This window comes from Cetorhinus maximus, chromosome 11 (genome assembly GCF_964194155.1).
Source record: "Cetorhinus maximus chromosome 11, sCetMax3.hap1.1, whole genome shotgun sequence".
Classification (NCBI taxonomy): domain Eukaryota; kingdom Metazoa; phylum Chordata; class Chondrichthyes; order Lamniformes; family Cetorhinidae; genus Cetorhinus; species Cetorhinus maximus.
In genome coordinates, this window is record NC_135889.1 from 87296366 (window position 1) to 87318854 (window position 22489).

The window sequence follows — 22489 nt, forward strand, 5'->3', positions numbered from 1 at the left end:
TCATCATTTCACTTAAGACGACTAATGGAGTGCTATCCTTTATTATGAGAGGGATTGAACATAAAAGTAAGGATGTTATGCTTCAGTTATACAGGGCATTGGTGAGACTGCACCTCAAATACTGCGTGCAGTTTTGGTCTCCTTATTTAAGGAAGGATGCAGATGTATTGGAGGCAGTTCAAAGAAAGTTTACTAGATTGATACTTGGAATGAGTGGGTTGCCTTATGAGGAAAGGTTGGACAGACTGGGCTTCTTTCCACTGGAGTTTAGAAGATTGAGGGGTGATTAGATTGAAGTATACAAGATCCTGAATGGCCTTGACAAGGTAGACGTCAAAAGGATGTTTCCTCTTGTGGGTGAGTCCAGAATTAGGGGGCACTGTTTTAAAATTAGGGGTCGCCCTTTTAGGACAGAGATGAGGAGAAATTTTTTCTCTCAGAGGGTTGTGTGACTTTGGAACTCTCTGCCTCAGAAGGTGGTGGAGGCTGGGTCATTGAATATTTTTAAGGCAGAGGTAGATAGATCCTTGTTAGGCAAGGGAATCAAAGGTCATCTGGGTTAGATGGGAATGTGGAAAGCGAAACACAAGAAGATCAGCCATGATCTTATCGAATGGCGGAGCAGGCTCGAGGGGCCGAATGGTCTACTGTTGTTCCTATTTCTTATGTTCTTATGTTCATCACTTGTACACCCATATATTTGTGCAAACACTATTGCCTAAGAAATTAATTTTAATAATGGCGTAACAAAGTTTTATTGTTTATTTTTTGAACTTCAGACCAGATTGGTCAGTTTATTTAATTATCAAATGGCTCTTTTGATCTAAAGAAAATGTTTATTCTTCTGTGAATCTTCTATGATTGATCAGACATGTGGGGATGAAATTCGAATTTGGCAGTGGAGCTAATGGCCAATAATTAATCGTCAGTTGATTTTCTTTTGCGTTGACTTTTAAACCAAATATGGTTTTCCAATAAAGGAAGTCCTTTCAAAATACACACAGGTCAGTCAGTGAGAAAAAGAGTGGAATTTCAGGTGAGATCCTAATTTATGCTCTCCAATGTAAAGCAATCACAGGTCTTTCTCTTTCAGAGCATTTGCGCAATATTTTTCCATCACCTGAGATGCAAACTCTGTAGCACAAGCCCAGCTACTATGATAAATGCTATGACTGGAGCAGCACAGATGTGGGGATTTGGGTTCCCATCTACAGTGATCAGCCTTGTCTCCATTCACCCTGTTGGAAATCAGCTTGAGACAACCGTTACACAAGCCCAAGACTTCAAAACTTCATTACTATACAATGGTCTCTGCTCATCCAGATAGGTAGCTGTGTGCAATGTGATGTCTAACAACATATGAATAACAGGAACTTTGAAGGATGCTAAGATATCTCTCTCAGGACAACACTGTTACTAAACATTCTTGTCACCTATTTAATAACCAGAATATTAAATAACTACAATGTTGTTCCTAAACAGACCCAGGCATCTATTATGTCACTTGCTATGATACCTGGAGCAACATTGGCTGATCCAGGTCAAGTTGGTGCTGGGCCTCTTCCATCCCTAGAAGGAAATGTTAACAGCCAGAAACCATCTGCCTCCTTCTATCTCTGCGCCACTGGGTGGGGTGGTGGTGGAACACTAGCACATGACTTAGAAGTAAGAAATTCAGACCATATACTTTCTTCAAATGTAAGTACGAAGGAAAAACATATCAAATGTGTCTGCACTGTATACTGTAAGTGATAAAGGTTACCTTGGCTTGAATGTCCATTTTCTTTGGTATGAGGAACTTTCAAATTGTTGGGAGGGAAATATTGCAGCTTTCATTGGTGTTGATATACAAGTGGCCCAATGGGATGATGGGGGCTAAATTACATAGCCCCTGAAAATAGTGATGGGACTGGTGATAGGCAATTTACCCACACCCATTGATTGCAATGCAGGCAGCATGCCAACTCTGTGCTTGCCTGTTCATTTCAATGATTTTCGTGTCCAGCTAGTGCTAACCGGGTTATTAATTAGCTAGATAGAACAACAGGGGCCAATATTGTGAGTGATAGCAGCACTTAAAGCTAGCATTGCTTAAAGCTAGCATTGCTTAAAGAGGAGGTGCACTGTGGCTGGACCAGTTGCGAACAGTCATGCAGGAAGTGACTCTGACCTAGGAAACATTGAGGAAGGGCACAACATGGGGACTGTGGGCTCCAAGGTTTGTGGATACCGTACTGGAGACCATTGGTAGAGCGGGTGGAAAGGAGGAGAGATGACCTATTTCTGCAGGGGTCCAGGAAGCCCTCCAGACACATGTGCAGAAGGGCAAAGGGGAAAGATAACTGCGGAGGTCAATGGCATGAGTCTTGCCCTGGGAATCTGGAAGCAGAACCACAAGGAATTCAATAGCCTCAAACAAGTGGTCAAAGTCAGTGAATGCACCTTCAAATATCGTATTAACTCACTAACTCAACCAATGTGTCAGATACTGCTGAAATCAGCACACCAATTCAGATATCATAAGCTGAGCAGTTGGATGGGTCTCGATATGGAATCTTGAACTTAGACAAAACCTACGCACGAACATACATACTTACGAATTAGGAGCAGTAGGCCACTCGGCCCCTCGAGCTTGCTCCACCATTCAATAAGATCATGGCTAATGTGATTGTGACCTCAACCCCACATTTCCCGCCTACTCCCAATAACCTTTCACCCCCTTGTAAATCAAGAATCTATCTCGCTTTGCCTTAAAAATATTCACACTGCTTCCACCGCCTTTTGAGGAAGAGAATTCCAAAGACTCATGACCCTCTGCGAGAAAAAAATTTCTCCTCATCTCTGTGTTAAATGAGCGACCCCTTATTTTTAAAGTGACTCCTACTTCTAGATTCTCCCACAAGAGGAAACATCCTCTCCACATCCACCCTGTCAAGACCCCTCTGGATCTTAAAGCGCTTACATGGAACACTGGCCGGCATTCCTTCTTTGTTCTTCCTCCTTTGCCTCTTGAACTTAATGAGAGGTATTCCTCTATGCCTACCTTAACTGGAGTGAATAAAATTCAACATAAGCTTCATCTCTGCAGTCACAGATAAAGGATGCAGTATAGCTTTAAATAGCTTTTGGCATGGTTCCAGAAGATTCCTTAGTTCATCAAGGCTCAACTTGCTCCTACAGTTTATATCTGTTTTTGGAAAGCCTTTGACAAGAGTTTGCAGCAGAACGCCTAATAAAAATAAAAATGACTATCCTCATTTGATGAACTCCTGCGGCCAAAGTTCTAACTATTTTCTGTCTTTGCATCCTTTAATGGTGTGATGCAGCCCTTTCAGGTCTGCCGGTATGCTGTATTTTATATTTTCAGCAGCTGCAGGTTAAGCTCTTTAGGCAAGCTTTTCATATCTCAGTAGCCTGCTCAATTATATAGGAGGGAGCTGACATGGTTTGTCCATTAAGCTGCTGAGCACATAAGCCTGAGCTTGAGCTAACTCAACCATTCTCAAGTGTTTATTTTCTATTTAAAGATAAATAAAACGTATTCCATTAAAGAATTGCACACATAAACATCACAGAGCATTGCAGGCAACAATTCTTCCTTTCGTGGTGTGTCATTGGAAGTCCTTTTGCAAAAGATGATCCTCAGGAGAGCTGTCCTATTTGGGGCTTAGCATTTGTTTCAGCAGCACAGTGGCCAAGGAATACAAGTACTTAGATCTCCTGGCAATATAAAGTTTAACTTATTTTATGAATCTACAGAACCCTTATGCAAAATATGTACTATAAAAAACACATGGGGGTTGAATTTCTACGTGCACTTTTTGGATTGTATGCTATAACTTTGGTGGAGGATCCCTGTAAATCTGAAAGAAATTGGGGGCTTCATGCCCTTTTTCTGAATACAGCAGGTGATCAGGAGAACCAATTGTGGAAACTGAATTCCAAAGTTCATTTTTCCAACCTATTAGTTTTCTTTTGTTCAGCTAAGCATGACTTAACTATAGCTTTGTGGTACTGTGTGCTCATTTACTCACTTTTTTGCAGTTTGCTAACGCATTCTAAATTACTGGTTCCTGCATTCATACTGACCTTCAACTGTAATCTGCTCTTTGAAGAAATGTAATCATTTTGCAACTTGCAATACAAATAGTTGGGTACCATTAAGACAAAAACAGATTGAATTTGATGAAAGAAGAGATGGACATTGAATGTAACATATGATTCATTCTTTTTTATGGAACATCCTGTATTAATTTATGTGATTAATTTGTTAAATCAAAAGAAGCTGTGCTTTTTCAGGCTAACACCTATTTTGTGCAGTATCATAGAACAGTGCAGCACAGGACGAGAGGCCATTTGGCTTATTGCTTCTGAGTTGGTTCTTTGAGAGAAAAATCCAGTTAGCCATACTCCCCCATATCTCTTCAATTTGTTCTCCATCAAGTATTTATCCAATTATCTTTCAAAGACTGCTACTGAATCTGTATCACCCACCCTATCGGGCAGTGCAATCCAAATTCTAAGTGCTCATTGCCTACACATGTTTTTTTGCATGTTGTGTCCGATTCTTTCCCAATCACCTTAAGTCTATCCCTTCTGGTTATCAACCCTTTGCCCAATGAAAATATTTTCCCTTTATTTACATTAAATAAGCCCTTCATGATTTTAAACAACACCATTAATTCTTCTCTAGTAAACACTTCTGCACCTTATTCAAAGCTTTCACACCTTCCTAAATTGTGGTGTGTTGATTTGGGCAACATACTGGAAGTGGGGCCGAACTAGTGTTTTATATTGGTTTAGCATAAATACTTGGCTTTTGTACTCCATACCTTTACTTAAAAAGCCAAAGATCCCATTCCCTTCATGGCTACTCCTTGAACCTTCAATTAAACACATTTAAAACTCATCTTACATCTTAGTCTGAAGGCCAAAAAGGCAACAGATATGCAATTCTTCATGGATTTATTCTGAGAATGACAAAATAGCATTTCTTTGGAGTGGGAGCAATGGAGAAACGGAGATGTTATTAGTATATGACGGGAACAAAGTGAAATTTGGTTGCTAATTTACCATGCAACAAGAAGTAACTTACCCACTGCAGAGAACATACAAGGAATAATTCCACAATGCTTTTTCCACTGAGTGCCTTGTAGATTGGAGATTGGTTCACTACACTGTAACTGATTCTCCAATCTATTTCCTGAGAATGTGATATTGCTGCTACAATCTAATACATCCCGCTATTTATGAAGGGGGAAAATATCTTTAATTTGGCACTTTATGAAAACAATCACTCACTTTCTATCCTTTACAATAGATTGGGCCTTCAGTGTGGGTTATGGTGTGCAGCAAAATTTTTGACAAAATAAAAAAAAAAATCCAATGCAGAATTAGAAGCTATGAGGAAGTAGATTGTGAAGAAGAAAACAATAGATAGAAAACACTCCAGTAATGAGGAAAAAAACTCCTGGTGGCTCATTTGCTGCAGGTCCTCTATGGTGCAGAACTGAGCTATAATGATTGTAAAAATCCCCAACTTTGCACTCAAAAATGTGCTTATTAAACTGATTTCACATAGCATTGCAATATTTATACTATAATTAGCCTTAGTGCCCTAGTCTAGGGAGTGTAAAATCATCCCAATGAGCTCTGCTGGAATCTGATGAAAGGTGGTATTGGATGAAGGCAGGATTGGGTCAGCTGACTCTGTGACAAAGAAGACCCATTCCATTCCAAGTTCTAAGAATTTCCACATTCTATGAATTCGCTTGAATTTCTGACTAACCTTAGGAATTTTGAAATAGAAACAGTGCCTTCTGCTCCTGTCTGTTAAGAATTGTTGGCGGTGATCTTAGAGCATGATTACTGTGCCTCTACAAAAATACTTGTGACCTTCTGCCACACCTCCCCCTCTCTTTGATTGGTCTGGCCTCACTTTTAATGGTCTTTTTCCAGCTTAGTTAAATGTTGGGCCATTGAATTTCCCACTCTCCCAACCACTACCAGTCAGCAAGTTTATCATCAGTGTTTGGTTAGCACTGGCTTCTTGCTGCATTCATTTAAATGAGGCCCAAACATGAAAATGGTTTGGTCTCTGGTGATTCACATCAAGCAGGAACTGGGATTGTTCTGCCTATTGCCCACCTGGATGTGCAACACATCAAGTTCTCTATCCTGCCTTGAGGAAAGGGTTAACGGAATTTTAAAGGGGATGCATGGGTTTCAGGAGGTGTTTGTTGCAGATCTTCTAAAGGTAGGTAGATACAGAGTTGGTCAGTCATGGCTTCCCATGGGCATCACCCCAGCCCCAGAAGAGGATCAGTGGGGCAAAAGAGCCTTGGAATTTGATAAGGAGGTGCCCTTCACATTGTGCAAGTGGCAGGGAGAATAGGAACTCAGCGCTCAGGCACTGAGCAGGGTCATCACCCTTTCCTGGCATCGTGGAGGTGCAGAAGAGAAGGGGACAAGCCTGCCAAGGACAATTGGATGGCCATCTACAGCTAGTACTGGGGCATGCCTGTCAAATCTCGGGACCAGTGGTGATAAAGGGCAGCACCTTTTACAGGAAGGAACCCCAGAGCAATAGGAGGACATGTGAGAGAAAAGAGGGGCAGGAAAGCAATACTCTCAACAAAGACAGATCTACCTGGAGATACCAAGACCCACATATATGAATCTTCAGGCAGATGAAGACCTTGCGCCTTGCTGCCCCCTGTTTGCCATGCCCTGCCAGTGGCCGTCAAAGTTATCGTGGCCTTAACTTCTTCACTTCTGGTTCCTCCCAAGGATGAGCTATATATCTTGGTGGAATCTCATAAACTGCTGCACACCACTATATCTCGCAGGTCACTGATGTGCTTTAACCTAGAGCTGGATAGTACATTAATTTCATGAATGACAAAGCTTCACAGGAACAGGGTGCATTGAGTTGTGCTGCTATTGCTGAATTCCCCCAGAGGCAGGGCATCATCGATTGTACCTACATGGCCATCAAGGCACCCAGCTACTGCCCACTCAGATTCATCAAGCTCACTCTATTTCAGCAGGTGTACGACAACAACAAGAGCTTCTGCCGTGTGTGCTAGCTCTTCTGGTAGCTGCCATGACTCCTTTATCTTCTGCCAGTCCAGCTTGATGTAGGTCATCACTCCAACTCCATTGTGCATAGATAGATTCTAGGGGACAAGGGATATCCCTTGAAGAGATGGTTACTGTTATGTTCTACTATGGGGTCGCTTTGCTCGCGAACTGGTTGCCTGCTTATCTGTCAGCAGGTGAGTCGATTACAATATACTATAAACGCAGAGACCAATATGAAATGAAGCACATGCTATTTATTTACACAAACAACAGAGCACTAACATGGTGTGTGCTTCTCCACCAGACCCTGCTCTAGAGTAACTTTAACATGGTAGCCCACACTACACAGCCATTGGGTCTTACAGTCACATGGTCAATCTGCTCACATTCTCTTAAAGGTGTATTACACCTCAGATTACCACAGTTACTAACCCTTCTATGGGAGCACCAGACAGAGGTGCAGAGGCGATGCAACCAAAGCCACCTGCTCAGTCGGGCAATCACTGAGCGGGCCATTGGACATATGAATCTGTGATTCTGGAGCTTGGATCGTCAGGGTGCACCCTCAATACCCTCCTGCAAGGGTTTCAGTCATTATGCTGGTCTGCTGTGTTCTCCACAGCATGGTTATCCAGAGAAGTGTGGACCTTGAGAATGGTGCAAACCTGGTAGGAGGCAACTCATTGGGGAAAGAGCAGGAGCAGCAGTTGAGAAAGGGGGAGGAGAATGATACAACAGAGAAATGCCCCTGTTGCACGACAAGTTGGCTTCCTTCCACCACCCTCCAGGAAGAAGAGGCATATTGGCCTCAAAGTGTTAACTCTTATTCTCTCTCCACAGATGCTGCCAGATCTGCTGAGTTTTTCCAAGTATTTTCTGTTTTTATTTCAGATTTCCAGCATCCGAGGTATTTTGCTTGTATTTTAGAATTAATGTTGGTTATGTTGGTTACTTGGAGTTTCCACAACTATTTACTATTTAAAGCCACATATCTTAAATGGACAAGGTCATCAAAACTGTAAAAAAAAAATTCACTGCGAAAAATTATTAGTTTATTTATGGAGTCATAGGACTGTATTTTCAATGCAGGGTCAGGAACATAACACCTGAATAAATTTGAATATTGTGAAACTATTTTTACATTTAAATGGCTTAATTGGCCAGGAGGTGAGTTTGGCTTCCAATTAGAGGCACTGAGCATCTCCAGCAGGTGCGAACTGCCTGCTTAGCTCCAACGGCAAAGGCAAATGGCAGCTATTTTGGGGCTGCGGCTGCCTTGCCGATTAGAGCAGACAGTTTCTCAGAGGACCAGGAGGTCAAAAGTGCCCATGAACGATGAGGTTTGGTACAATGCTCATTAGTGAGCTCAAGGGACCGTTAGTTGGCTGCGAACCTGTTTCCTGCTCCCTCCCCACCCCAGCTGGCCCTTTGAAAATACAAAACTGTCCTGAAGGCATCAGGATCCCAAAACGACTTCCAGGACAGTGATTTTTAATTCCCGGCCGCACTGGGACCCGACCCTGTAGCCCTTCGAAATTCCGGCCCATAGACTCATAATCATTACGGCACAGAGGAAGGCCATTTGACCCATCAAGTCCATGCCAACTCTCTGTAGAGCAATCTAGTCAGTCTCATTCCTCTGCTGGGTTCGCAAAGCCCTGCAAGTTTAATGAATCGTGTAGAGTTTATTGTGGCCTATCGTCAAAATATTCTTTGACAAGAAGAAAACATTTTATTCTCACTTCTTTTATTTGTCACTTATGGAAATATTGTATTAAGGCCAATATTATTTCATGTATAAGCAATGCCTTTTGTGATTAATTTGATGATGCAACTTTCAGAATGTCAGCTGCTACCCATGCATGAAGTAAAAGTACAGCTTCCACTACATGGAATGGGAAATGTATTACCATGACTTTATTTGCTTTGAGTTTTACTTCAGACATTTGTGCTGCAATAAACTTGGTGTCTCTTACCTTCGTATAACCAGTCAGCAATGCCATTGTAGATTATCCCCTCTTTTCCCGAAGAGGTAAGGCGCAGAGCACTACTCTTTACTTCAGTTTGGTAATAGATGTTATTTTCAAAAATATAGACCTAGGAATGAAACAAGGGAACATATACTTATTGGATGAATCGAAATCTCAAAGTTTGCAGTGTAGCTCTTGATCTACCTCTACTTGCTAAGTTTGAAGTGTATTAGGAGTGCCCATTTTCTGAAAAAAGTTAAGGTCTGCTTCACTTTATAAAGTGCTTATGAGGTCCAATTAACCCCAAAGTAATGATGATGCATTGTCTGATCTTGGATTCCCTGGAGTCTTGACTATCACCATTTATAATATATTTATTTGATTATTTTACTGCACAAGGCTGTTATATTAATGCAATTATTACTTTGGTAAAAAATGAGAAAATAGTTTACATGTGATTACAGGGAGCTTGAGATCCTCTTTCTTTGGAGATCGTGAATAATAACTTGCTATACCACTCATTGTATTATTAGTTATATTTCATCATTACTTATACTTCATAATTGTTCTATTACATTTGAAGAATATTGATTGTAACAAGTAAAGTGATAACTGTTACAACTGAATCATCTAATAGATTAATTATTTTATGCCTTATCCAACCATGCATCCAAATTCCCCAGAACGATTATTATCTGGAAGGCTTACTTTTCAATGTTAAAGCACAGCATTGATCCAAGAATAACAATTTACCTCTACTGAATACTAGCGTATTAAACATATTTAGCCCTGTTCCAGATTATTACAACAATTGAGTCAACAGTGTATAATGATGGTTGGAGTACTTAGTTCATATATAATGCATTTTAAATTAATGGTATATAAAAATGAATTTGCCTGAAATGAAAAATGCATAATTGTAAAAGTAATAATTGCAGATATTCCAAGTTATTCAATTTTAGTGTTTCCTTCAATAAAGATTAATGACACGCAAGGCCCAGAATGAATAAATAATGTGCTTAGGACTGGCCTACAATTTAATGGGTGAATTATTTTATTAGACATGGGATAAAATTAAATTTTGTACATTTCATAATGTAATCTGCTCGTTTAGATTTTTCACATAGCTAACAATGTTCAACGAGAAGAATAATGTAATTAATATCTCTTTATATTTAATATATAAACTTGCATTAAAATTAATAATAGTTGTTCAATGATAAATGTAATGTAATTAATAACTATTATATATAATACATATGCCTATATCTGACCATCTATATCTCTATCAATACAGAGACAAAGAGGTGGATAGAGACATTTATATTAATGCCTAGACGAACCTAAACCATAGCCAACTTATTAAATTGTAATCAGATGTTAAACTTACACATTTAAGTTCTAAGAAAGCAGAAACGTTTTCAATAGATATTGAATGCAGGCTTAAAAGAATAGGATTCTTTACAATATTTACATACTGATGCCCTGATAATTTTCAAATACAATTTGAGAAACATTGCAATGAAAAGCTCAAAATGTCATGTAGCACATAATAATTTAATTATATAAATGAAAATTTTGGTGGCCTCACCAAATCTGACGCATAATTTAAAATGGAGATTGTCAAAAGTATATAAAATGTAATTATGGAAAACATAGTTCAGTAAATTTTCATCTTTATGTATAACTATGAAACATACAAGAAATCAGACCCATTATTCATGCACTGGCTTTGAGTGTACTTGATTACAATTATACAGGAATTGCCCTGAAATTCTTTGCCGATTTTTGCACCAACCTTACCAAAAGAAATTTCCTGTGCCATTCACTTGCCGATGCTGGAATGTTAAAAATTGGCATAAAACAACTGCTGGTACCATTAACAGACGTAATAGTGAGTGGGCTGTCGTAAGCAATGGTGCTTCACTCCCAGAGCCCCTTGCCTTTGCTGTTCCTTTTCCTCTCCATTATTATGCACAAATGGAAAGGTCATTCCAACTGCTTAGTCCCTCTAAGCATGGGTCCAAAACATTTTAATGCAATTAAATTGAAGACACTTTGGTTAAGAATAACACAGGTCTCAGTAAGAAAAACAGCAAAAATAAATGCAAAAGAAATTAATATCAAACTCCACAAATCTCAGCTACACTGATAACAGGTGTTAAAAAACTGGCATAAAACAACCACAAATACACTGCCATTAATAGGGATAATAGTGAATGAGCTGTTGTCATTGTGTGCCTATGTATTTTGGGATAAACCTAAGCCAGTGTATTGTATGTGTTAAACCAGGAAGCTCGCTTGAGCTTGCTTTTTGCATGGAGCTGTTATAAATTAAGGTTTCAGCCTATGGATCTGGGAAGTGGAGCAATGGCTGAGGAAATTTGCACGCACAAATATTTGAGTTTAAAACTGCGTAAATCAGTTACTTGTGAACTTCCTCGCAGAAAAAATATCTTGAAAGCATTGTAACAGTTTCCTCTCCTTAGCCTGCCCCTCTACTGATCTTGCTTTACTCTTCAAATCTTACGACGCTGTGTGCAAATTGGCTGCCGGGTTTTCTACATTACAACAGTGACCATATTTCAAAAGTGCTTCATTGGCTGTAAAATGCTTAGAGACGTCCGGTGGTCATGATATATATAAAAATGTTTCTTTATAATTTCTAACCTCGGCCCCCACACCATTACAGCATTACTATCATTTACAAAAAGTCTAGCAGAGTCAATAACAGAATATATTGTCTTGAGCCTATGATTGACAGAAGGTGTATTGCTTCCTGGGCAGATATAAATTGCAGTCTACCTGCAGGGTAATAGGCATCTCCTTGGTGTACAAGTAAACATTTGTTTTTGTACTTTTGTCAAACAGTAACATATGTATGACATGGTTACCAACATATGACACTGATATCCTTGCCTCTGTTGCTACTTTTCCTCTCCATTTCTGACCTTGTGTTGGAGGTATGGTCATTCATAAGGCAGCTGAAAATGGTTGGGCCTAAGGCAGTGACATGAAAGCAAAATGTTAACTCTGTTTCCCTCTCCACAGATGCTGCCAGACCTGCTGAGTTTTTCCAGCATTTTCTGTTTACATTTCAGATTCTACCAATATTCATGACAGGCCCACCGACTCCAATAGCTACCTCAACTAAAGCTCCTCACACCCAGTAAGGATTCAATCCCATTCTCCCAGTTTCTCTGCCTCTGTCACACCTGTTCAGATGATGCCACCTTCCAAAACAGCGCTTCTGACATTCCTTAACCGAGGTTTCCACCCCCAATGTGGTTGACAGGATCCTCATCCGTGCCTGACCCATCTCCGCACCTCTGCCCTCACCCCTTCATCTCCCTCCCAGAACCATGCTAGGGTCCCCCTTGTCCTCACTTTTCACCCCACTAGCCTCCACATCCAAAGGATCATCTTCTGCCAACTCCACCACTAAACCACATCTTCCCCTCACCACCCCCCACTGTCAGCATCCCTCCAGGACACCCTGGTCCACTGCTCCATCACCCCTAACTCTTCATCCACTTCCCACGGCACCTTCCCATGCAAATGCAGAAGGTGCAACACCTGTCCCTTTACCTCCTCCTTCCTCAGCATCCAAGGCCCCAAACACTTTTTTCAGGTGAAGCAGCACTTCACTTGCACCTCCTTCAATTTGGTCTACTGCATTCGCTGCTCCCAACGTGGTCTTCTCTACATTGGGGAGATGAAACACAGTCTGGGTGACCGCTTTGCAGAACACCTTCGGTCTGTCCGCAAGCATGACCGAGACCTTCTTGTCACTTGCTATTTCAACACACCATCCTGCTCTCATGCCCACATATCTGTCCTTGGCCTGCTGCAATGTTCCAGTGAAGCCCAATGCAAACTGGAGAAACAGCACCTCATGTTCCGATTAGGCACCTTACAGCCTTCCAGACTGAACACTGAGTTCAACAACTTCAGACCATGAACTCTCTCCTCCATCTCTACTCCTTTATTAATCCAATTTTTTTTGTTTTTTATTTATTTACATTTTTATTTATTTATCCACCTTTTTAATCCTTTTTCCCCAACCACCACTCCACCCCACCCCACTCCGGCCCACAGGGCCATATATCACTTGTTCCTATGTTGTGCTTTCACAGAGCGCTCACCCTTGTTCTGCTGTTAATACATTCTGCCACTATCAGCACATTCTTTAGTCCTTACCACTACCATTAACACTCCCTTTGTCTTGTCTCCATGACACCCTTGTCAAATTTCTCTTTAGCTCCCACCTATCCCTGACCTTCTGTTTTGCTTCATCTGCTCCACCCCCTCTTAAACAATATAAATGTCTACATTTCTACTTCTCCTTAGCTCTGAAGAAGACTCAACTCTGTTTTTCTCTCTCCACAGATGCTGCCAGACCTGCTGAGTTTTTCCAGCATTTTCTGTTTTTATTCCTGCAGTGATATCCTGGGCTGAGATGATTGGTCTCCAACAACTACAATTGTTTTCCTTTATGTTCCTCCGCCTGATGTGGTTTACAGCACTAAAATACTGATAAGTGCTTCATGCTAAATTTTCCATCACCATAATTTTAGCTGTACTATTGGCTGTAAAATTCTTTGATATTTAATTTCACTTCAGTGCATTCACTATTTGCATGGTATGATTCTTTCAAACATTATGAGTGCTATTGCACTGATTTGTTTTTCCAAATGTTCAATATATCTGTCACCCGCAGCATATAATCATTCCGATAATGGGATACTAAAGGAGAAACATGATTTATGAGTAAACAGCAAATCACCTGAATCAGGCAACAAAATTTCTATGACAGTTGGTTTGAATTACATATCTTTACAATTAATATTTTTGGAATCCACCTGTTTACCAACATCTCAAAAAATAAGATGAATGCTGGATTTTTTTCCCCATGTGATTAGGCGAAAATAATTCATCTTCATTTCATTGCTAATCTGAGATGCACAACCTATTAGAGAGAATGACCATTCCTTGGAACACACAAACAAGCACAGATAACATTTTTACATGTCACCATTTAGTACTGAGAGGCAAAATGTAGCCTGATTAGGCAGATTTATGGCCTAAGTAGCTCCAAGTTTCATAATCTTCAGTTTTCACTGATAGTGGGCTGCATTTCCTCTGATAAACCACCTGCTTTTCAGCAACACAGCTGATTCATTACTGCATTACCACTCTTAAAATAGGCTTTCTCTGTATCGCTTTCTCTACTATAACCCCAACACAAAGGAGGAATTTGACTGCTTTGATCACCTTGATCACCCCACTGCAGTTAAATGACAGCAAATAACTGTATCGAGAGAAAGCAACTGATCTCTCTGTCTTCCAGTGACTCATAGGGCAGGATTTTCTGTCAAATCGGCAAAGTCCAAAAGCAGGCTGGGAAATCGGTGTTTGACCCGCTAACGGCAATTGCGGCTTTTTCCACCGTATCGTGCACCACATTGTTCAAAAAATTGAGAGGCGCAGGTTTCACATCAGATCGCTGGCGGGGCAGCCTCTGATTCATCCGTCCCACCGTCACCTCAGGTCTTCTGTAATCTGGGCGCCATATTTAGTGGCCGCCCCTGCACAGAGCTAGCACTCTCTAAGGGATCGAGGAGAATCATGGCTTCCAAAGGGAGGAAATACACTGCCCCTAAACTTAGTGACGCCTCTCTCAAGTGCCTACTGGATGCAGTGGAGGCCCGCCACAAAGTCCTTTACCCACTTTCTGGGCAAAAAACCTTAACCAAGGTGACAAATCCAGCATGGGAGGCGGTGGCAGTGGTGGTGAGCGCCAGCACCCGATAAAAGGAGTCAGCCACGCAGTGCAGGAAGAGGATGAGTGAGCACCTCTGTTCCGCCAGGGTAAGTCACCCTTCTCGTCACTCTCAGCTCGCACACTCACAAACCCATCACACATCCATAGGGATATCACTCACAGCCAGCTCAAGGACGCCAACAATCACTCTCTCACACAAACCAACATCTCTGCGGATCGTGTCCTTATACCATCCATGGCACCACTCAGCACCCACACATGCCAGGCATCCTTCTCATCTGGCCCGGCAGGCATCCTGCTGACACTTTCTCCATCTGTCAGCAAAAGGGAGAGGTCCCAGACCAGGGGCGGAATGCCTCAACTGAAGGTTGAGAATAGAGCCATCCAGCTGGCTGGCGAGGATGTGGACCGTTCCTGCGCAGACAGTGAGGTCAGCGACACTCTACCCAGTGAGGATCCTGCACTTCACATCCATCAGACAACCATACTGTGAGTGATGTCTCCTGTTCCGCAGTCCCCTGCCATGCACTAATTATCCTTCCTATCTTTAGCAGGCACAATCGGGAAGCATCCAGGGACATCCACGAGCCAGGCCCTCGAGTCGAGCTCTGAACACACCTCAAAGAGGAATGTGACGACACCATTATTGAAGACCTGTCACAGTGCTCACCCACACCCTCCACCAGCACAGAGGCACATGCCTCATTGGAACCTAGTTCTTGGGTAACCTCAGGGGTCACAATCTGGTGCTCGACCAGATCCATTCGAGGCACTGGAACCTCATTTTAAGAACCCAATGGTCTGCTCCACCAAATTCTGGATGAGCCTCTTTGTCCCTTCTCTCAGCTGGAGTCTCAGGCTGCTGCACAGGCATCACCAGCCACATCATCCTTGGGTATCCCTTGTCCTCAAGGAGCCAACCCTGCATCCTGTGTGGTCTCTGGAAGATGTCAGGGATCTGAAACCTGCTGAGGATGCAAGAGTCATGGACACTTCCGGGGTATCTTGCACACACCTACATGATCTGTTTTTTATGGTCACAGACCAGCTGAACATTGAGTGAGTGGAAGCCTTAGCAGTTCACATTCTGGACTGCTTGGTATGGAGATTTTAGAGCTACATGAGTTCAGTCAATGGCACCCTGCGCCTGTGGGAACCGCAAATCTCAGTGAATCCCAATGCTTTTGCCTTCTGGTTGAAATTGACAAAGCTGTGTGCCTTGGCGAAGATGGTGTCCGTGTCCTCCTGGATACATTTGTGGGTGGCAGCTTGAGATATCCCGTACAGGTCACCACTGAAGCCCTGGAAGGAGTCACTGCCCTAGAAATTGAGCACGGTGGTCACTTTCAATGCCACTGGCAGTGGATGCCCTCTGAGTCCCCGAGGTGCCAAATCCTGCGGAGGGTGGCATATGTGAGTAACCAGTTCCCTTGATAATCGCTGTCTATGGCGACGGTGGTTCTTGCTCATCTGCAGGTAGTACAAGCGGCATCTACATACCCCTGAGTCTAGTGAGACATCTACGAACAATAGCTGTCTGTGGATCTTCCTCTACATGCAGAGGAGGCCCTGCTGCATCTAGGCCTTGAGGGTCGTGCTCCTTCCTTTGCTGAGGCAGGTGCCTCTGTCACATTCTATTCTGCCTATAAGCCATGAGGCAGACAGCGAGATCACCAGGTTCCATGCTCCTGATGGTCTCCTCATTGCAGTATCAAAGAAGAGACGTTCACTCACCCTTGCCCCAATTCAGGCCTGTAAATAGTCAATTACCGACCATAGGGCCATATTCTGCCCGGCTGCAATTTTAAAGCTGGTGGGAGGAGTTCAAGGATGGGGGGAGGCAAGCCCGGCATGTTAACCTGCTTGGGCCTCAGGTGGGAAAGGAGGGACCCCTCCATCATTCGTCCCTTTCCTGATCGGGGGCACGCCCCCACCAAGGTCTGCTCCCCCCCCAGATACTACACCCCCCTTTTACCCCGGCCTTTCCAACATTACCTTCTCCACACTTCCCCCCACCGCCAGGGCCTCCCTTCCTGTCCCCATTGTGAGCCCTCCATACTTATCTTTGCCCTGGTTGTAGTCCCAGCAGTGGCCACCACTCACAGTGGTGCTGTTGGGACTGGAGAGCTACCGGTCAATCTGATTGGCCAGCAGCACTCTGAGGCGGGACCTCCTCCTGAGTGAGGGGTGCAAGTCCTGCCTGCAACCAATTCATACTGAACTGAGTGGCAGCCGACTTGGCGGGGATGCGTTCCCTGTCGACTTTGTCGGTGACAGGGCAGGAATACCCAACATTCAAAAAATTTTGCCCATGAAGTCAACAAAGAGGAAAATCAGGCAGAGTGTATAACAAGCTGCCAGTCCAATACCGCCCATTTTGTGCCATTACCATCTGCCGTGGCCATGAATTTCCTAGATCGTACATACTCAGGAATGACACTAATATTTATGGTAGTTTGTGTATTGATCTTGCCATTGGGAATTTACAACCAAATTTGCTGCAGTGCTCATTAACCCAGGCTGGAAAGTAAAAATCAGCCTAAACCAGGGCAAGGCAGTGGCACTAATAGGGGAAGTAGGTTGATGTCTTCTGGCTCCTTACCAGAGGGTATTGGTACTGCTGCTCCTGTCCCCTATTGTCATGCAGAACAGAAATTGTCCACTGGAACAATCATTTTTGTTGGCTAGTTCTTCCAGACATGTAGAGAAGAGGTGCAGGGATCTGAAACATTTTGGTGCCCTGAGACTGACAACACTTTGGTTAAGTATGGTGAAACTTAGTAAGATATATTTTTTTAAAAGAGGTAAAGAAAATTGCTATCAAACTACAGCATTCTTAGTTACACTGATATCAGATGGGCCAGAATCTTCAGGTTGGCGTGCAGGGGTGGGCCCTGCATGCTGACGTGTAAAATGACGCGCGATGATGAGTCGGACGGGCATCCCGACGTCACCGTGCATCATTCCGATTTTCAGTTCGGCGGGCGCGCACCGGAGTCGGCTGCATGTCTGCTGGACTGTCAAAGGCCTATTAAGGCCATTTAAAAACTAATTAAAATACTCAACGGAGCTGCCCATCCAACCTTAAGGTTGGCGGGCAGGCGAAGAGCCCAGGCGGCCTTAGCATTTATCATGAAACCTCATCCACAGGCGGGATGAGGTTTCATGAAGGGTTCATAAATTGAATAAAACTTTTTATTAAAACATTATAACATTTTATTAAAGTTCATTGACATGTCCCAGCTCATGTGACACTGTCACGTGAGGGGACATGTCTCAAAAAATTTTTTCTTCATTATTACCCGCACCCGCTCCCGTTCAGCCCCTCTGACGGGGAGAAAATTCTCCCCAATATTTTGGCCTTAAAACTGCACCAGTGCATTACATCCAAGGAATTTCCATGAACTGATTTTTTGCATGTGGGATGGGACTATGGAAATGAACAGGAGAGGGTTTCGGCAAACATAGCTACAAATCTGGTCACAAGAACGCAATGCAACAATACTCTTATGCCATAGTTACACTGAAAAATATACACCAGAACACAGTTATAAACTACACAATGAGCAAAAGTTTAATATTACAACAAATTTGGGAATTAAGTCCCAATGTAGTTCAGAGAATGTAAGTCTGTGTCATGGTCAAATGATTTCCTTTACTTTTTTCAACAAGATATTCAGCGCAGTATTTTATTTCACCATTTCTGCTTAATTTGCTGTCTTGGTTACAAATTCTAAGGCAGCTGACAGTGTGCTTCCAACGTCTTCTTTCATCTTTTGATCATGTGTCCAACCTCGATCATTTCAACATAGAAAGTAGAATCCAGGAGATACTGAGACACAATTATTGCTGGAAAGAAACTGAAGTGGAACTTTGACTAGCAATTCCTGCTCAGGTTCCCGTAAATATTAAAATAGCAACAGGGAATAAAGAGCTGTGAGTTTGCAATACAATCAGTAAACAGTATAGCTTCCAAAACAAAATTCAGCCCATGGTTTGAGAGAGGCGTACAAGGTTCGGATCTGTAGTCTTTTGTGTTCACAGTGGGCTGAATTTTGCTGTCGGTGAGCAGCGGGCGGGGCCTGCTTGCCGACGCGCAAAATGACGCAGGATGACGTCGGATGGAACCCCTGACGTCATCCCGCTCCATTTAAATCTTCAGGAAGGCAGGGGCACAGCCAAATCAGCTGCGGGCCCGCCGACCTGTCAATGGCCAATTGAGGCCATTGACAGGATCATTAAAACAATTAAAGGACCTGCCCGTCCAACCTTCAGGTTGGTGGGTCGGCCAGGAGCCCCGGCGGGGAATAGAAAAAACATGAAACCTCATCCACCGGCGGGATGAGGTTTCATGTCGGGATTTAAAAAGTTGAATAAAGTTTTAATGAGATTTATTAACATGTCCCATCTCGTGTGACATTGTCACATGAGAGGGGCATGTTAAGGATTTTTTTTTTCTATTTTTAATATTTATACAGCTGTCAGCGATCTCTCTGAGGCAGCACTTAGCATTTGGGGAATCCCCCCCCCCCCACCACCAGCACAGGAAGCGCACAGCGCTTCCCGCCGGGCGTCACGCTGGGCGGGCCTTAATTGGCCCGCCCACTTAAAATGGCGGGGATCGGCTCTCCGCCCGCCAGAGATTGGGTTGGGCCCGCCCGCCTGGTAGGCAGAAAATTCTGCCCAGTCTGATTCTGTCCTTGCACTCTACTCCTTTCATAGTTTTAAAAACTTTTTATTTATAATACCTTGTGACCAGGCCAGGCCTGAACTTTAAACAGAGAAAACGCTGACCCTATCATTCACACATGGAATGGAGGTGGGAGCTCGTACCCAGTTTGAAAGTTCAGTTTAAACAGCTGGAGAGTTCACTCAGCTGAAGTTAGTGGAAGAATTCCCAGGGAAAACTCTCATGATGCAAGATAATATTGGAATAGTAAAAGAACAGAAATAAACCCTTGGAAGCAGCAAAACACTTAAATCAGTTCCAGGAGAAGGAACGTCCACTTAAGAGACTGAGTAGTGGAAACAATTGGGGTTTTCGTTTGTTGATAAAAGTAGAAAGGGGAAAACTCTGTTCAGTTATTTAAAGTATAAGTAGCCTACAAAAAGAAAATGATGTTCAAAAAATAGCATTCTGTCTTTTGTCATCAAGACAGTAAAAGTTCTCTTAAAGTGTGAAATCTTGACTTCTCATACTTCCGGCTAGTAACTGGAAGTTCAAATGTCTCTTTAAACCACCATCAGACTCTACGGAGATCGGAACAGCTTTTATATTCCGTGGACTGCATTTTCATTTTGGAGGCAAGATTCAGGATTTGGGCCATTTCCTAATGTTATGATCCCACCTCCTGTTTGCAGTGCCCAGCCACGCTATCTTCATGGTGGGGTGGTGGGAACGGGCTGGGTTCGTGGCCGCCACCTCCGGAAGCAGGTCCAAGGCAGAAATGTAGGTGGATGGATACCAAGATGGGAAGATTAAAATGCCTCCATTCATTGGGACATCATTCCAGTTCAGTAGATGAGTGTGACACCCCATGACTCTCATCCCCAACTCCTCACCCCCTCATCCCTTTCATGTACTCTCACCACTCACACCCTCCGTACCCCATCCATACACCATTCATACCCACTCATCCAGTATCTAGCGTGTACAAAACTAACAAACTTTACAATAACATTAGGAAGTCTTTGAGACGCTCATGGAACTGTCAAAATAAACAATTGGCGCTTCAAAACGCACTTGAAAAAAAAAATAATCATAAAAAAAATCATAAAACTATCAAGACAAACAAAAACTTATTCAAAAACCACTTGAAAAAATATAATCCTATTGGAACCTCATAAAACATAAGATAAATAGTCAGCCAAAGGTTACTTAAAAAAAAACATAGAAATCATAAAACTGTCAAAATAACCAAGCTCACAGCCCCATTGACAGCTGCCTCAATAACCCCTGCTGAGCTTAATCTGATAACAGGTTTGGAACTCAGCCAAACATTCATAATAAAATTCCATTGCACAACTGTATCAACAAAACCAGAGTTAAATACATTAAAACCTTTGAAGTTATTCAAAGAGCTCAGCAATCTCTTCAAGCTTTGAAACAGTGAAACTGATGGCTGAGTGGATAATGTACTGTAATGATTCTGAAGGCCTTTTCACTTTTTTAAGCTGGTCAATTTAATGGTCACTTACCTTTTATGAACAAAGTCCTATCATAAATCATTGTGCTTAAAAACATATATAGCTTATTATACAGCATTTCATTATGACATGAAGTTGGCAACACCTTTTGAACTTACCTGTCAAAAGGCTCTCAATTCAAGAACAGGGTTTTCACATGGCTCACAACACCCCTTAGCTGATCTGAACCATGTCACCTTCAGAAGCTGGGCCAACTCCATCAGAATTATGGAAGGTCTGAAATGCCCACCTCCACAATGGAGTCGACATCATCGGCACAGCTGTGTGTGGGCTCGTGACCCTTATCCTGCCCTAAACAAAATTGCCAGTCATGGGAATGGGGGTGGGAATTCTTGAAACAGGCTCCGCCGGCCATTTTTAAAGCCACATGTGGGGACAGGAAAATCCAGTCCTCTATCTTGTGTTATAAAAATCCAAACCCCCAATGTCCTTACCTTACCGCTTGTTCAACCTGAGACACTGGATGGTATTTAATAGAGGCTATTGGGCTGCAGAGCTGGCAAGAGCCCCGCGTCGCCTCTTTGAGGGAAGGCTTGCGGTGTTAAGTGCCACTCAAGCACTTAACAGGGAAGCGGCAGGCTTCCCCCAGGATAAAAACATCTCCAGAAGCAGAAGTCCCGATGAGATGAGAGCTGACAACCAATAGGCTGTCAGCTCTATCGTAAGGGAGCGTAATGGGGAGGCAATGGCTGCTAGTGGCACAACATCCATCCGAGGCCCATGTTTGTCGCTGGATCCCAGGCCACAGGTGAGTGATGGCAGGAGGGAGCTCATGTTTTGGGGTGGGAAGGGAAGAGGGATGGGAAGAGGGAGCGCTTCGGCAGCAAGGACAGCGGCAACCCCCTTCCCAATACAGGAATCTTTGATCAGGCACTGAGTGCCTTTAACGGAGGACCCCCACCTTCTCCCCAACCCAAGAGCCCTCATGCAACCCCACACAGGCCTGCTGGTCATGCTACCCCCATTTGGCAAGCCATCTGCCTGCCACTGGGTTAATACCAGCATTAGCAGAATAAGGCCCTTTAAGTGGGCATTAATTGCCCACTTAAGGGCCTCAATTGGCAGCTGAGTGGAAAGGTCATCCATGGGCCTTCCTGCCATGGACTTAATTGGGATGGAGGTGGAAAGGTGGTAGGGTCTATCCACCATCCTCCTGCCTGGTTAAATGGCCCTCCACCACCAAAGCCCCAGGAGGTAGGCATTAAATTCTAGTCAGACCCTACTCCTGGTCTAAAGTTTCCTGTGTCTCTACTCTGGATGTCAATGACATATGGCAACTTGGATGAAGTTCCACCAAATGTGATATACCTTTATTAAACCTCTAAACGATAGTACATACTCGCGATAATACCAGTTGCTTGGCTTCCCTGTGAGCTGGACTCCGTCCCGGTGGTCAATCCAATGAGGAATTCCATGCGCCTCTTCTGAGTGAGCAAGTCACTCT

General features: G+C 43.1%; 1 protein-coding gene across 1 annotated transcript in view; it reads right to left on the bottom strand.

The window, feature by feature from the left end:
- dpp10 (dipeptidyl peptidase like 10) overlaps positions 1-22489 on the bottom strand; it is a 942753-nt gene that overhangs the window by 142840 nt on the left and 777424 nt on the right. The window contains exon 8 of the mRNA XM_078552405.1: positions 9060-9180. Coding sequence (XP_078408531.1) covers positions 9060-9180 — 121 coding nt within the window. The remainder of the gene's footprint in view (positions 1-9059; positions 9181-22489) is intronic.